The sequence below is a fragment of the Vipera berus genome, assembly GCF_964194415.1.
Source record: "Vipera berus genome assembly, chromosome: 5".
NCBI lineage: Eukaryota > Metazoa > Chordata > Lepidosauria > Squamata > Viperidae > Vipera > Vipera berus.
In genome coordinates, this window is record NC_138207.1 from 9,359,229 (window position 1) to 9,375,346 (window position 16,118).

General features: G+C 45.5%; 1 protein-coding gene across 4 annotated transcripts in view; it reads right to left on the reverse strand.

Moving 5' to 3' along the window:
- Positions 1 to 568: 568 nt before the first annotated feature.
- The window catches only part of SENP5 (SUMO specific peptidase 5), a 48,283-nt gene continuing 32,733 nt past the window's right edge, over positions 569 to 16,118 (reverse strand). Inside the window, exons 7-10 of one of the 4 annotated variants that reach the window (XM_081328624.1) lie at positions 13,151 to 13,288; positions 11,033 to 11,116; positions 1,558 to 1,608; positions 569 to 1,440 (exon numbers count right to left, since the gene is read on the reverse strand). In XM_081328624.1, the coding sequence (XP_081184750.1) occupies positions 1,330 to 1,440; positions 1,558 to 1,608; positions 11,033 to 11,116; positions 13,151 to 13,288 (384 nt within the window). In that variant the 3' untranslated portion in view covers positions 569 to 1,329. Of the gene's footprint in view, positions 1,509 to 1,557; positions 1,609 to 7,413; positions 7,530 to 11,032; positions 11,117 to 13,150; positions 13,289 to 13,712; positions 13,772 to 16,118 lie in introns of those variants that run through there. The other 3 variants (XR_014026547.1, XM_081328625.1, XM_081328626.1) reach the window with 3 other exon arrangements.

A 16,118-nucleotide genomic window follows, 5' to 3' on the forward strand; every position in this document is an offset into this window, starting at 1 on the left:
AAAGGTAGGGAAGGGAAGGGAAGAGTAGAGAAAAGGAAGGTAGAGTAGGGAAGGGAAGAGTAGGGAAAGGTAGAATACGGAAAGGTAGGGAAGGGAAGAAAAGGTTAGGGTAGGGAAGGTAGGGTAAGGTAGGGAAGGGAAGAGTAGGGAAAAGGGTAGGGAAGAGTAGGGATAGGGAAGGGAAGAAAAGGGAAGGGTAGGGAAAGGTAGGGAAGGGTAAGTAGCGTAGGTGAAGGTAGGATAGGGCACGGCAGGGTAGGGAAAGGAAAGGTAGGTAGAGTAGGGCAAGGAAAGGCAAGATAGGGTAGAGTTGGGAAGGAAAGGTAGGGAAGGGTGGAGTAGGGTACGGAAAGGACAGGGCAGGGCAAGGGAAGGGAACAGGAGTTAGCTAAGCAGCTTGATGATGAACCCAGATGAGAGTTTCTCAGCTGTGGCTGAGGAATTTGGGAGTTGAAATCCACACACCTAGAAGCTGCCAGGTTGAGAAAGTGACCCAGAAATCGCTTAAAAATGAGAGCAAATGTTAACATTTCTCTGTAAATCTACAAGCAAGACTGCCAAATCCAACTGAACGAGCATCTCCATTATTTTATTAGCGCTAAAAGTCTGTGGTACAAAGAATTCCTTCCAAATGGTATGAAGACTGTGATCTAGTACCACCACTTGGCAAATAAAAAATAAAACAAAATGACTAATTAGAATGGATTTTCACAAACTACATACAGAGTCCAGTTTCCAACTATCTTTCTTCCCAATTTAACGGGGAAGGGATTAGGAAGGAGAAAAATTTTGTTTTTTTTAAAAAAGAAAAAGTTTCTGGATATTCTTTTCATGAAATTGGGATTTTTCTTCTCTTTCCCTTTTTTTTTGTACATTCAAAGATTATTGCATCAGAAAAATGGATCATGCACGTTTCATGTTTTCGGACTAAAAACGTTTAACCTGTATTATTCTTGTCACTTCTAGCTACATTTCAAAGGTGCACCAATTCTACAGTTTTATACTTCTCTTTGATTTTAGTCGCATGCTTTGCCTATGTGCATGCGTTAGATAATAAATATTAAATACAGGAAAGAACATTAGAAAAAGAAAAAGAAAAAACCATGACGTTGGGAATATTTTGCGGCAGGTTCACTGGGTAATGGTACAGGTTGAAAGAAGAAGAAAAAAAATGCTTGAGGTAATTCTGTTGGCTATAACCACTCCACCAAGACTTGTTTTGAAATTCACGGAAGTTTCTGTCTTCTCAGAAAATTCAAGTACACAAATACCAGCTGGGACTCTTCACAAAATACCAAAGGCTGTTTTTCTCTCTTTTTCTTTTTTCTATTAGTCTATTAGCCGGCATTCACAGAGTTCCTTGTAAATCCTTTTTCGCACTCTGGGCATGTCCTCTTGGGAGAATTGAAAGGATTGGTCTAAGGCGAGGCACTTGCAGTACTGCGGGGAAAAAACCAAGAAGGAACACATCTTAGAAACAGGGACGAAAAACAACGTTCCAGCGGATTCTGAAAAAAAAGAGAAAGGCCGGTAATTTTTGAAAAGGTACTGCCTTACCTGGAGTACAAAAACTCCACAGTCGCTGTCATTTTTCTGTTGTGGAATGCACTGGAAAACCACATAAATAAAACAAGAGTTTAACACAAATAGGCAGACTGGGTTCCAAGGAGCTGATTTGCATTCTGCAATGGCTCGTTTCCAGATCATCAACTTGCAACCAACGTAACGGTTATTGATGCTCGAAAGGAAAATGCCCAAAGGAAGCCCACACTGGCAAAAACCACCCCTAACCTCTAATTATGGTGTGTATCTCAACACTGTGCCAACCATTTTGCTTTCGGAAAGATCCAATTGGTGTCACCCATTTAAGAAAACCAGGTAGCAAATAATAAAAAAGATCTCTCCCTCCAGAGCCTGGAGATCACTGAGAAGTCTTGCTGGCTAGACCGGACCAGGGCTCTTCCTGGCTGGGGAATTCTGGGAGCTGAAGTCCACAAGTCTTAAAAGTTGCCAAGTTTGAAGAGCCCTAGACTAGACCATGCTGAGCTAGGGAGGATGTCGGGAAACATTCTGATTGGCCCAAATCTTTATAGAGGGAGGGTCAAGATTCTAAATGTATAGTTTCCTGACTTTAACTGTTAATGGGCAGCACAGAAATAAGTTAAGAGTAGATAAGGCAAGTCTCCTTATCTAAATTTCCCGGGGCATCCTGATGAGAAAGCCGCTGGGATAGATGCTCCAAATGTTCCTCAGTGCTCCGTCCTGTTTCCTCCTGTTCACATGACCTAAGAAGGCATATGCAACCCACCATCTCCTGCCCCTTGGAAACTTTTTCTGCAGAAATATAGCCAGAGATATAACATAAAGGTGCTGCCCACATTTTCAGAACTGCCTTCCCAGCAAAATTCCCAGCATCCTGTCGGTATTACCACTGGCTGAGGTTCCTGAGTCCAAATCAAATTGAAGTGCTACCATTTCAGGATTAAGGAAAAAAAAAGTTGAAGCGTCTGAGCCTGAGTCCAACTACACCAGCGTTTTTGTAGCACGGGCGGACTTCAACTCCCAGAATTCTCCAGCCAGAACTTCATGAAGGGACTTTTCCATTTTGTCTCTTTTGAGAGCACAAGTGTGGCCCGAAGGATTTTGCAGGATGGAAGTTCTCCACTAAACGTTTTTACTCTCAAAAGAGGTTGCGTGAAAAGATCCCTTCCGAAATCGAAGCAGGATTTCCTTGCTTGGGTTTTGTGATGAACCTTTTTCAGCCATTCCCCAGGAATCAAAGGGTGTCATCTGGGCAGGTGGCAGCAGCTTGTGGCCTTCACTGCCGGCTTCCCCATTGATTTTCTGGGGAAGCCAGCAGGACAGATTACACATGGTGATCACATGACCATGGGATGCTTGGCCACTCACCATAACCGCAAATGGGGTTGTCAAGCGCCCAGACCACATTCACGTGACTGCGGGGGCACTGAAACAGTCATAGGTTCAGGCACAGGGTATAAGTATTGTTATTCAGTACTGTTGTAATTTTGAATGGTTGCTGAACGAATGGTCGTTAAGCGAGGACTACATGCACTCTCACTTGGAATTGTGCAAATGGGAGTGAGAAAGGGACATTGTTTTAAAAAAGAGGTTGCGATGCTGTTTTTCTTTTAGGGATAATACTTTCCCTGATGTGATCCAACCCAAAGGATGTGGTGGCAGCTTGACTTCAATCACAAGGTTGCAAGGTCTCTCTGCTCAAAAATATGGCAGATTTTTATGTGGATTTGGCCATGTAAGTAAACACCCATGTATTTTGTAATGGAAAATAAATTCCACCTCTCAACCACATGCCAAAATTTTAATAACCAAGATAGGGCAGCTTCTTTCCAATTATTTTAAGTAAATATTTGAATACTGCTATCTCCTTTACACAGGCTCAATTTATTCTGAGATGCACATACATGCCCAAACACACTAGTTCAGGGAAACATTTACTCCTCACCTTCTCTTCACAGAACACAGATTTTTACAGTTAGTAGCTTAACGTATTTGGGCATCATTAAGGCATTTTTTTTAAAGCGAGATTGCCCATTTGACCAATACAGACTTACTAGACCCTATGAAAGCATCTTAACAATGTACCGGCTGTGAGGAAAGAGGGATAACTAGGAGATGTGTGTTAAGAGGTTTGCTTTACAAGACACCATTCAATAAACTGTCGTCAAACAGAATGAGAGCAGTAATTTAGATGACTTTTATGGGGAATTCAATAAATTGCAATGTCTACGAAAAATTGAGGCCACCCCTTACTTCAAAAACCTGCTTCCTGAATAATGAGTAACATCCTAACTAAGTTCTATATTAGTACATCCCAGGATCCTAATTTCTGCTGGAGGCAATCCTCCAAATGTTTATGTTGTAGAGAAAATAATGATTATTTAGGTTGGCCTTTTTCCATTCACTGATATATTATTATTTTCTCTAAGACGTGATTGCCTTTATCTTTAAAGCTGGGGTACCCAAGCTTTTTGGGTGAACCGGAACTCCGGTATTCTCCAAACACTGATCACAGTGGATACAACACATTTCAGAAAACAACGATTTTGGAATGGGATTCCCTATCGTGACCTTCACATCTCTTGAATTTTTTTTCCTACGATAGGGACAGTTCTCAACGAACAGCTGGGCAGCAGCTTCTCACCAATTTTTATTTTTGGTGCTTTTGATAATGTGCTTATTTATGGGTTCAGAGCCATTTTTGTAACGATGAAGCTAACGACTGGTGATTATCTTCTTCAGCACCCCCATTTCTTTTGTTCAAAGGGTACCTGTTGTTGTTGTTCAGTCACTAAGAGTTGTGTCCAACTCTTTGTGACCCCATAGCAGCCAGATCCCCCTGTCCTCCACTGCCTCCCAAGGCTTGCCCAAGTCCATGTTCGTTACGTCAATGACACCATCTGACCATCTCACTCTCTGCCGTCCCCTTCTCCTTTTGCCTCCCATCTTTCCCAACATCAAGGCCTTTCCCAATGAGTCCTCTCCTCTCAGTTGGTGGCCAAATTATTTGAGCTTCAGCTTCAGGATCTGTCCTTCCAAAGAACCGCCAAGATTGATTTCCTTTAGGATTGACTGATTGGATCTCCTTGCAGTCCAAGAGACCAGAGAGTATATAAAAAACATTAAATCAAGACAACTCAAGGAGCCTGAGTTGGACCAAACGAGGAGACCCCAAGGGCTTTGTTGGTGATGCTCCTGTGAGCTGCAAACATGCAGAGCTTCAATTATGCCTAACTTCTGTACAGTAACTAGCATTCTGCAAACCCAAGCAGTTTGTTTTAGGCAGGACACCTGACAAGTGGGATTGTACTATCCAACTTCATCAACCCATCCAGTCTATGCTGGCTTCTCCTAACAGCCACAACTTTATTGTCACTTTGAATGTACACCAATTGGCATACATCAAAATGAAATTTTGTTACACACAGCTCTCAAAGGGTCACCACCTCCGATGTATACTCCTTGTACGTGGCCAGCTCAAGTTTCAGATCGTCCATTTTAATCTCTAGGGAGCGAACGATGGCAAACAGGGTGGATGGAAACAGAGCGCCATGTGGATTAGCCCTCAAATTAGCGTGTATTCCTGCACGACAACCTCGCCTCCTTTCCTTTTTCTGATCCTGCCTCTTCCACCTTTTCCTTAAAGAGGCCTCACTTCTTTTCGCCCCGGAGCACGCTGCTGCTGCTGCTGCCTCCACCTCCTCCAAAAGCCTCTCTCTCTTCCTCTGGGCCTGCCGACAGCCTCGTCCAGTTCCTTCGCTCCATAAGCCCTGGGACCTCTCCTCCTTGGCCTCCTTTGGAAACAGCCCTGACTTGCAATAGAATTCCTGGCTGGCCCAGCAGTCAGATCCTGCTGCCAGCAGAACAATTTCAAACAGCGCCAACGACTTTTGACGGCCTCACCAACAGTTCCGAAACAGCTAGAAACTTGCCACGCCAGCAAAGATTGTCGGTCGTTATGTTACCTTAGTTCTACCACGTTGCTCAAACACATCAAAACCTTCCCGATCATGTGGCCTATACTCCTTATATCCCTCCCGAAAGCTTTTCACATAAATACCATCTGATATTCCTGAGGTCAAGACATGTCCTAGAATATCCTCTCCCCCATTCACAAAAGGACTGGGTCACTGATGAGGACAGGGCACAACTGGAAAATCATTCTTAGGATCATAGGAGGCTCGCTTCCTGGTATGCAGGATGCTGCTTGTAAGCGCTATGTGCTTAGAGCTCAAAGCATCATTAGAGACCCCAGACACCCACTTTACAATCTGTTCCTGTTGCTCCCCTCCAGGAGGTGGTTTCGAACTATTTCTAGCAGGACTGCCCGGTTCTGTAACAGCTTTGTTCCCTATACGTCTGGTAAACTCGCAAGATTCGTTTTTCTCACCATGCGCATGCATACATGACCCGAACTAGACTTTTGTTTCCCTGTGTCATATAATATATGTGGGTATATGCATGATTCTGTGTTTATTTATTTATTTTTGTCGTATTTATGTAGTGTATATCGGAGGTGGTGACCCTTTGAGAGCTGTATGCAACAAAACTTCACTTTAATGTATGCCGATTAGTGTACATTCAAAGCGAGAATAAAGTTATTATTCTATTATTCTTAAAATAGGATACAGCTGGAAGGGACCTTGGCGGTCTTCTAGTCCAGCCCCCTGCTCAAGCAGGAGAACCTATACCATCTCAGACAAGTGACTGTCTGGCCTCTTCTTAAAGACCTCTAATGATGGAGCACCCACGATTTCTGGTGGCAAGCTGTTCCACTGGTTAATTGTCCTCACTGTCAGGAAGTTTCTCCTTAATTCCAGGTTGCTTCTCTTTTTATTTATTTATTTTTATTTTATTTTAATTCCATTTATATCCCGCCCTTCTCCGAAGACTCAGGGCGGCTTACAAGCTTAGCAGTAGCCTTCATTCTATGTATATGCCTGCTTATTAGGGCTTTCACACACACACCCCAAGCGGCATTATTACAAAGTCAGCTTAATTGCCCCCAACAATCTGGGTCCTCATTTTACCTACCTCGGAAGGATGGAAGGCTGAGTCAACCTTGAGCCTGGTGGGATGCGAACCTGCACTAATTGCAGGCAGCTGGTGTTACTTAAGGAGGCATTAGCCCACTGCTCCACCAAGGCTCTTTTTGATCAGTTTCCAACCATTGTTTCTTGTCCTGCCCTCTGGTGCTTTGGAAAATAGTTTGACCCCCTCTTCTTTGTGGCAGCCCCTCAGACACTGGAACACTGCTATCATGTCTCCCCTGTTTCTTCTTTTCTTTAGACTAGCCAAACCCAAGTCCCAAAGATGTTCTTCCTATGTTTTAGTCTCCAGGCCTTTGATCATCTTAGTTGCTCTTCTCTGAAGGTTTTCCATCCCATTCATTCTTAGACAGCCAGAAAGCTGCAAGGCATCTCACTAAGAAACCAGCTAATGTTCATTGACCCACTTTATTATTTCCAAAGCTACTGCAAGATGTAGCTATGCAAGTGTCAAAACCCCTCGCTTTCCTTTCATGCAAATCCTTTCCCTTTTACAACTAGTCCCCGAATTACAACTGTTTGTTTTAAATGACTCTTTGAAGCTACAACAGCACTGGAAAAAGTGACTTATGATCACTTTTCACACTCAGTCATGTGATCAGCATTCAAACACTTGGCAACTGGCTCACATTTATGACAGTTGCAGTGTCCTGGGGTCAGGTGATCACCTTGTGCAAACCTCTTGACAAGCAAAGTCAAAGGGGAATCCAGATTCACTTAACAACCGTGTTACTAACTTAACAACTGCAGTGATTCATTTAACAACAGTGGCAAGAAAGGTCGTAAAATGGGTCAAAACTCACTGAACAAATGTCTCACTTACCAGCAGAAATTTTGGACTCAATTGTGGTCGTAAGTCGAGGACTACCTGTATTCCACTGGGACTATCTTTGAGTGTCAAATGGGTATTGTACTGGACCAATCTGGCAGCTTGATGCCCTACAGGAAAAAGTCACATCCCCCACCTTTCAAACTATCCCTTCAACCCCCTTCCTAATAAGATACATATCTCTGAGTCATACTATGCAGAAACCTTTCCCAACCAGGTACCCCTCAAATAAATTTGGGGGGGCGTGGGGAGTAACTCTCATATCTGGCTAGAAATTCTGACTTTTGCTTCCAACTTATAGGGAGGGACACCCAACCAAGCAAACGAGATGTGTACTGCTCCTTGCAAGCAACGAACATAAAATTAAACCAACCCGCAAATTTAGAGATATCCTGAACAAGCTACATAGTCTGATTTGTATTCAATCCATCTTCCACGCCACCCTTATTGCGTCCGCAGATAATCGCCCGGCCGCCCTGTTTAGGGTGACTCGCTCCCTCCTAAATCAGGAGTTGAGGGAGGATCCCTTGCAGGGTCGTGCCGAGGAGTTTAACCAACATCTGTCAGACAAAATCGCTCGGATTCGGACCGGTCTGGACTCTGACTGGGCAGAGTCTGACGATCAGGACACGGGTGGTCTTGTCGATATCATCTGGGAGGAGTTTGATTCTGTGACTCCGGAGGAAGTGGACAGGATCATGGGGAGGCTGAGCACCACCACATGTTTATTGGACCCGTGCCCTTCCTGGCTGGTCTATGCAGCCCGGGAGAGGACACGCAGCTGGTTCCAGGCAGTTATATCGGCTTCTTTGAGTGAGGGTATCTTCCCCGCCGTCTTGAAGGAGGCGGTGGTGAGGCCTCTCCTCAAGAAGCCTGCCCTGGACCCAGCTGTATTGAACAACTTTCGTCCTGTCTCCAACCTTCGCTTTCTTGCGAAGGTTGTTGAGAGTGTGGTGGCGCATCAGCTCCCTCTGGTCCTGGATGAAGCGGATTATCTAGACCCGTACCAATCGGGTTTCAGGCCCGGGCACAGCACGGAGACGGCATTGGTCGCGCTGGTGAATGATCTCTGGAGGGCTCGGGACAGAGGGCACTCCTCTGTTCTAGTCCTATTAGACCTCTCGGCGGCTTTCGATACCATCGACCATGGTATCTTGCTGCGGCGTCTCAGGGGACTGGGAGTGGGAGGCACAGTTTTACAGTGGTTCTCCTCCTATCTCCTGGGACGCTCGCAGTCGGTGTTGGCAGGGGGGCAGAGGTCGACCGCGAGGTCTCTCATTTGTGGAGTTCCTCAGGGGTCGGTCCTCTCGCCTCTCCTGTTCAACATCTACATGAAGCCGCTGGGTGAGATCATTCGTGGCTTTGGAGTTGGGTATCATCAGTACGCTGATGATACCCAACTTTTCTTTTCGACCCCAAACCACCCCAGTGATGCCCTCAACGTGATGTCCCGTTGCCTGGAGGCGGTTCGGGTCTGGATGGGGAGGAACAGACTTCAGCTCAATCCCGACAAGACTGAGTGGCTTTGCATATCTTCATCCCGGGTTTATTCGGACATTCCACCTCTGGCTATGGGGGGTGAACTATTACCCCCCGTAGATAGGGCTCGCAACTTGGGAGTCCTCCTAGATTCACGGCTCACTCTAGAAGACCACATAGGAGCTGTGACTAGGGGGGCCTTCGCCCAGGTTCGCCTGGTGCGCCAGTTGCGGCCCTATCTTAGCCGGGATGATTTGTGCACGGTCACTCATGCGCTCGTGTCCTCTCGTCTGGACTACTGCAACGCTCTCTACATGGGGCTGCCCTTGAGGACCACCCGGAAGCTCCAACTGGTACAGAATGCAGCCGCGAGAGTGGTGTTGGGAGTTTCCCAATACTCCCACGTTACACCTCTGCTCCGTGAGCTGCATTGGTTGCCAGTTGTCTTCCGGGTGAGATTCAAGGTACTGGTAACGGTGTTCAAAGCCCTTCATGGCATGGGGCCGGAGTACCTCAGGGAACATCTGCTGCCGGCATCAAGCTCCCTGCGCCCTGTGCGTTCCCACAGAGAGGGCCTCCTCAGGGTGCCACCGATCAGAGAATGTCGATTGGTGGCCCCCAGGGGGAGATCCTTCTCTGTGGGCGCTCCGGAGCTGTGGAATCAGCTACCGGTAGAGCTCCGGATGGCGCCCGATCTTCGCTCCTTTCGTCGCGATCTCAAGACATTTTTGTTTGTACAAGCTGGCCTAGCCTGATGGGGATCGGTGGGGTTGTTTTATCTTTGGTCTTTTAATTTTATCTTGGGGTTTTTTAGAATTGTACTTTTATTGTTTTTAACTAGGGCAATTGTTTAATCTCTTTTTAATGTTTGTATTTGCTATTTTATTCTGCCCTGTGAACCGCCCTGAGTCCTCAGGGAGAAGGGCGGTATATAAATGTTATTAAATTAAATTAAAATTAAATTTATAATTATAGGGAATTAGCGTAACAATGCTATGGTTAAGCAGCAGCTAAGCTGTACTTTGCAGGCAGACAAGCATTTTTCTAAAGAGAAGATCTGGTAGGCAGGTTACGCTCCAATTCCATGATGGTTATGTTTTTGGCAGCTGAGCGCAGCTTCAAGCTACTGAAACGTTCTAATTTTCATTTTTCTGTTTGACGTTACAGACAGAGCTCCACTTTTAAATGATAAGATTATTGGAGGGAGGGGGAAGCCTGGTGATGGAACATCTGGTTGGAAATTCTGGGGCTGAAATTCAGACATCTGGAAGTTGCCCAGATGAGAGCAACCTCCCTCTAGTCTTGCACTCACAAGGTGAGTATCCGGAAGGTGCCTGGTCTAGAGTAGGAATGGGCCATCAGTAGCCCCGGGACTGATTAGAGACACCATTTCCCACCCCCAGGTATTGAAATCCTTCTCTAATTAAAACTCCACGGTTCTCCGCCATTCGATCCGAGGAAGTTATGAAAAAATACGGCACTGGTAGTCCTTGACTTACAAGAGTTCGTTTAGTGACCGCTTGAAGTTACAACAGCGCTGGAAAACAGTGACTTCGACCGTTTTGCAGCATCCTCAGGGTCACGTCATCAAAATTCGGACGCTTGGCAACCAGCTCACATTTATGGCAGTTGCTGTGTCCTGGGGGGGGGGTGTCACGTGATCACCTTGTGTGAACCTCTGATTGAGCAAAGTCAATGGGAAAGCCAGATTCGCTTAACAACCTTGTTACTAACTCAACCACTGCAGTGAGGCACTTAACAGCTGGGGCAAAGAAGGTGGTAAAGCGAGGCAAAATTCATTTAGCAACCCTCTCCCTTCGCAAAAGGAATCTTGGGTCAATGGTTCTCATAAGTCGGGGGTTACCGGTACGTGCCCTAAAGAAGACCCAGCACGGTAAAAATTAGTTCCAACGTTGCTGGGAAGGGGGAACCTTAACATCTACCTCCCCCACCCCAGCTTACCTTTTCACCCTGCCCAGTGAGGCCTATTCCCTGACCCCACACTGCCGTTGTCCAATGCAGCTCTCCCAATTGTTCATTCCTGCTCTCAATGCAAAGCCTTCATTTTAGACAAAGTCAACCCTTCCGCCAGGTATTACCACAAAAATACCTTGCCTGCAAGAACAGCACTTACCTTTGTAACAGCCGTCTGCCAACCCTGAAGGAAATCAGGGTAATTCTTTTCTTTAGCTTCTGTCAGCAAGTATTTCCGTATGTTCTTTTAGGGGGGAAATATATATATATATATACATATATGAGAGGAGGAATATGAATTAAAGCCCGTTTGGCTCGGCCATACGTTTCTTAAACAAGCACTTCCCCACACCTTGGGCCCTCTGAGAGTCAGTGGGATACAATGAAAAGCGTTTGGCTTGAAACAGAAAGCTCCCTTAATGGCCCTGATTTAAAAACATCCTGGGTTAAATCTTGCCGGAATCATTAGCTTTCAATGTAATTAACCTCGCGGGGTTTTAATTCATTTTATCTTTGCAACAAATCTGTCTATGTAGTCTGAAAGGAGGAGGATCAATGACGGACACCAATTGCAAGTTACTTAAAGACAGCTTTAAGAATGGGCAGGCACCTTCGCTTTGTGGTTACTAAGGACTACAATTCCCAAAATCTTTTTAACTATGTTGGTTCTTGGGCCAAAAATGGCTGGGACCATTGAGACTTCCAATCACAGTAAATTTGGAGAATACTAGATTGGTAAAAGATATTAAGAACGGAGGAAAAAGTAAGAAGTGTAGCCCAGTTAGAATTAACAATATATGGCCAAGGATACAGGCAAGATCCATTGTATATTTTGTAAATAACATAGTCTAGGTCAGGGGTAGGCAACCTCGGCTCTTTTATAACTCATGGACTTCAACTCCCAGAATAGCTGACTCAGGAATTCTGGGAGTTGAAGTCCATGAGTCATAAAAGAGCTGAGGTTGCCTACCCCTGGTCTAGGTGAAAGCTTATCGATGATGGCTCCAGCCAAATTGTAAGAAAGAGATTTTAGACTACTCAAGTGCAGGGAGTCCTCGACTTACGACCACAACTGAGCCCAACATTTCCGTTGCTAAGCGAGACTTTTGTTAAGAGGGTTTTGCCCCATTTTACAACCTTTCTTGCCACAGTTGTTAAGTCAAGGTGGCTTTCCCACTGACTTTGTTTGTCAGAAGGTCGCAAAAGGAGATGGCATGATCCCAAGGTAACTGCAACCGTCATAATTTGAGCCAGTTGCCAAGCACCCAAATTTTTGATCATGTAACCACGGGGGATGCTGCAATGATCATAAGTGTGAAAAACGGTCATAAGTCACTTTTTAGTGCCGTTGTAATTTTGAACAGTCACTAAATAAATGTTTGTAAGTCAAGGACTACCTGACTACCCGTAACAGGTGGCCTGGCATAGACATAAGACAAAAATTCAAACAATTGTGGCATGGAGTTTGGTATTTAGATGCTACAATGCCTTATCATTTCCCCAAGTTCAACAACCTAATGCAGAGGTCCCTAACCTTTTGGGCACCAGGGACCAGTTCCGTGGAGAGAGGGTTTTCCACAGACCAGAGGGTGCATGGGTTTTGTGTGCGCTGGCTGCATCCCAAGGATGGGGCTTTGTTTGTTTATGCGGACCGGTTGCTGGCACGCCGCAACCCATTACTTGTCCACAGACAGGGGGTTGGGGATCCCTGATCTAATGGCTGCAACAATACCCAAAGTATTAACCAACTGATGCTCTATCCCAGTGATGGCAAACCTTTTAGAGACCGAGTGCCCAAACTGCAACCCAAAACCCACTTATGTATCATCGGGTGCTGGGTGGGCGTGACCCTTTGGGTGGGCGTGGCTGCAGTGGTAACGGCAGACTGGGTGGGACTAAAAAGTTCAATCAACCAATTCCAACTTTGCGAGATCTTTTTTCCCCCGCGAGAAGTTGAAATTGATTGATTGAACCTTTTTTTTTCTTGCACATGGTGGTAGAGGCCTAAAGCGAAAAGGTTTTATAAAACCCAGCTGAAGGCCTAGGACTGGGGCGATGGTGCGGGTGCCCACAGAAAGGGCTGTGCATGCCACCTTTGGCACCTGTGCCATAGGTTGGCCACCACGGCTCTATCCCTTTAAAAAAAGAGGGCTGGAGCTTTGTGAACCGGAATGACTGTGCTACACTGAGGGCAGCTCTATCCAGGGGACGACCAAGCTCCTTGGGGTATGGAAAGATGGGGGTCACGTTTTATTAGAAGAGCCTCAGTTTCTCTTACCTCCACGCAGAACTTAAAATGAATGCCTTGAGAGTCATAAAATGAAATAATTCGGTTAGGGAGATTCACAGTAATTAAGGACCAGTGAACTTCCAGATGAATAGGAATTAATAAGAGGGTCTTTTTGAAGAGGTCGACCTGAAAAGAAAAAAAAAAGGTGCAGGTCATCCATCACCTGCAGCAAGCGATACATCACCTGCTCACAATGCTGAATGCATCATTAATTCCCACAGAACCATAAAGAAAACTGCCAGAATCTCAACAGGGGCCCTCCCTGGATACAATAAGACAAAGAGACAGAGGAAATGCAAAGTACGCTGCCTGCCAATTTCACACAAACACACCATGCCTCCTTCCTCTTTACCTGGGCTGAGGAATTACTGCCTTCCAAACCAGAGGTTGCAATCTCCATCCACTTAATAAGCTTTCCGAGCTTTACATGGCAGGCCAAAGGAGACGCACAGCCTTTATTGGGGGAGAATTTCCAAAGTTTGAAATGTGTTATCTGCGAGGCTCATTTTGGCCCTTCACGTACAGACCGTCCCCGTTTCTGATTCTCAGGACATTAACATTTTGCATCCCTGCTCTGAGGATGTTGAACGGCAACTGGCATCAGCACCACTGTCAGGAATAACGAAACGTTAAGAGCCTAAAATCTAGTCAAAGCTCCCTTCTTGTCTTGTGCTCCTTTAAATTACCATGAGGAATTGGTAATTTCCAGTTGGTCTGGAAATCCTGCGTAGCCACGATTCCAAGATTGGCTAATTTCTGACGAAGGCCAGTCTATTTTATTAGAGACAGAAAGGTGGAACTTGTAACCCTGGAAGCCTGTGTGTGTGTGTGTGTGTTTTGTTTTGTTTGTTTGTTTGGCTTGCACGTGACTTTAGGACCAAGGTGTTAAAACCAGGACCACGGCTTGCAGCTCAAAACAACCTTTACATCCTCAAGCCGAGTTCTATCTGCAACTTTACAGAGATCCTGCCAAGAGAATTTTCCATTCTCCATCCAAAGCTGCATTCAAACCTGAGCTCCGCAAGGCAGGGGCTGTAAAAAGGGGGAATGCAAGGGTTGAGGCACAATTTACTTCCCCACAGAAAAAAATTAATAACCCCAAGCTTATTTCTTAAGGCAGCAGTGGCTACACAAAAGAACCCTACCGATATCATTTCGGGCAGCAGTTCCACATGGATAGTGGCGCCTCTCTCCCCTTCCCACGCAAAGAGGCAGAAGAGTTCCCTGGACTGCAGGGCACAACTCTTTTGCCAAATGCGACTCCGGCTTTGATGACGATCCCAACCTCTCGAAAAGAGCACCAGCTGCACGCAGGCTGCCCCAGATTCTAGCCATACCCCTAACCCAGACAAACCTAAGCAGGCCAGAAAAGCTGTAATGCAGATGACTGAAGGCCAGGTTAAGAGGATAAGCAACATCTGAGAATCTGAAAGAATGCCGAGCAAGCATCAAGAAGTACTTTGCAATGCACAGGAGCATGGACAAGGCCATCTCCCTTGCAGCTGCGGGTACGATGATGAGCTGCAGACAGGCGCTAGGTTTGTGCTGCCACCACGTGTCCCAACTTATCTCCCAAGTCAGGTGAAAAACAGTGCCTAACTTGTAAACATACTAGTGTGTGTGTGTGGGGGGGGTCCTTGCTGCTCTCTGAGCTTGGTTGTTTTTCTGCAGAGGTTTCATTACCAAGCTAGGTAACATTGTCAGTGCTGGAAGGAAATGGCGAGCAAAACCCCACTCCTGTCCAGGCACTGATGAATGTTACCTCGTTGGGTAATGAAAACTCTGCAAGAAAACCACCAAGCTCAGAAAGCACCAAGGATCTCACAGTTCAACCCCAAGCTAGAAATATTTTCTTCTATTGGTTAAAAAAAAATACTAGTAGAGGACAAGTTCCAAGAACCTTGGCTCTCTGTACTATCTTTCTCTTTTCCATTCTAACCATCATGGTCAAGGATATGGTCTGAACGGAGGAGGACTTTTGAACTCAGGCTGATGGTAGTAGCCTCCTGCCTCTTTCTGGCCTTGATGAAATAAGAGCCGTTTAAGAAGGCCTCCTTGGATATCTGAAGATGGGGGCTTTTTACAAGGAGACAGTGGAAAAAAGCAAAATTACCAACAGTCGTTGGGAAAAGAAAGGGCAGAGAGAACACACGGCAGTCTGAACACGTCTTTCTTCAGAATATCCCTGACAAAAGGTCATTAGGGAACGAATCAAGAAAAGTCACACAACACATTTCTTTTTTCCTGTACGCTTTTTGGAATTCCAGTTGGTTAGACACAGTTCGTTGGGAAAGGCAGAGAGCAAACACACAAGAGGTCAATGAGAGACCCTTGCTGAAACAGCCTGTTGTTCTGGGTCAATGGTAACTTTTAAAGCTGTTTTTTAGATTTATATCCTGCCTCTCCCCCAGGAAAGACAAGCAGTGAATACAGTGTTCTCAAGAGTTTTTTCACCACCACAACCTTGAGGTACGCTGGGCCGAGTGTGACTTGGCTAGCAGCAAGTCCCCTGAGGAAATTTCCAGAAATTTCCATGGCTGAGGGAGTACTTGAACCCAGGGCTCCTCAATCATCACCCAACTGTTTACACATTCGTGGGGTCAAGCCACCAAACAGCAATTTAAACATTTCCAGCAGTTTAGTAGTATAATCAGTAAAAATGTTTGCTGAAATTTAGTGAAGTCATAAAAGAGGAATCTGGGGCTCAGATGGCAGAGGAGGGGGTAGGTTTTTTAAAAAAAAAATGTGTGCTGTCATTCACATTTTTTATTCCATTTTGCGTGATGACCTTGGCCAGTGAAATTCCTGGTAAAGGATAAAAAAAAACAACTGTCCTCAATTAATAAAAGAATGCATATCCTTGACCCAGTCATATGGGAGTCAATACTCCTTCTCAGCGGTCATTTATCTGACGCAATTACCCAAATAAATCAGAACTTTTAATCTGTTAAAAAAA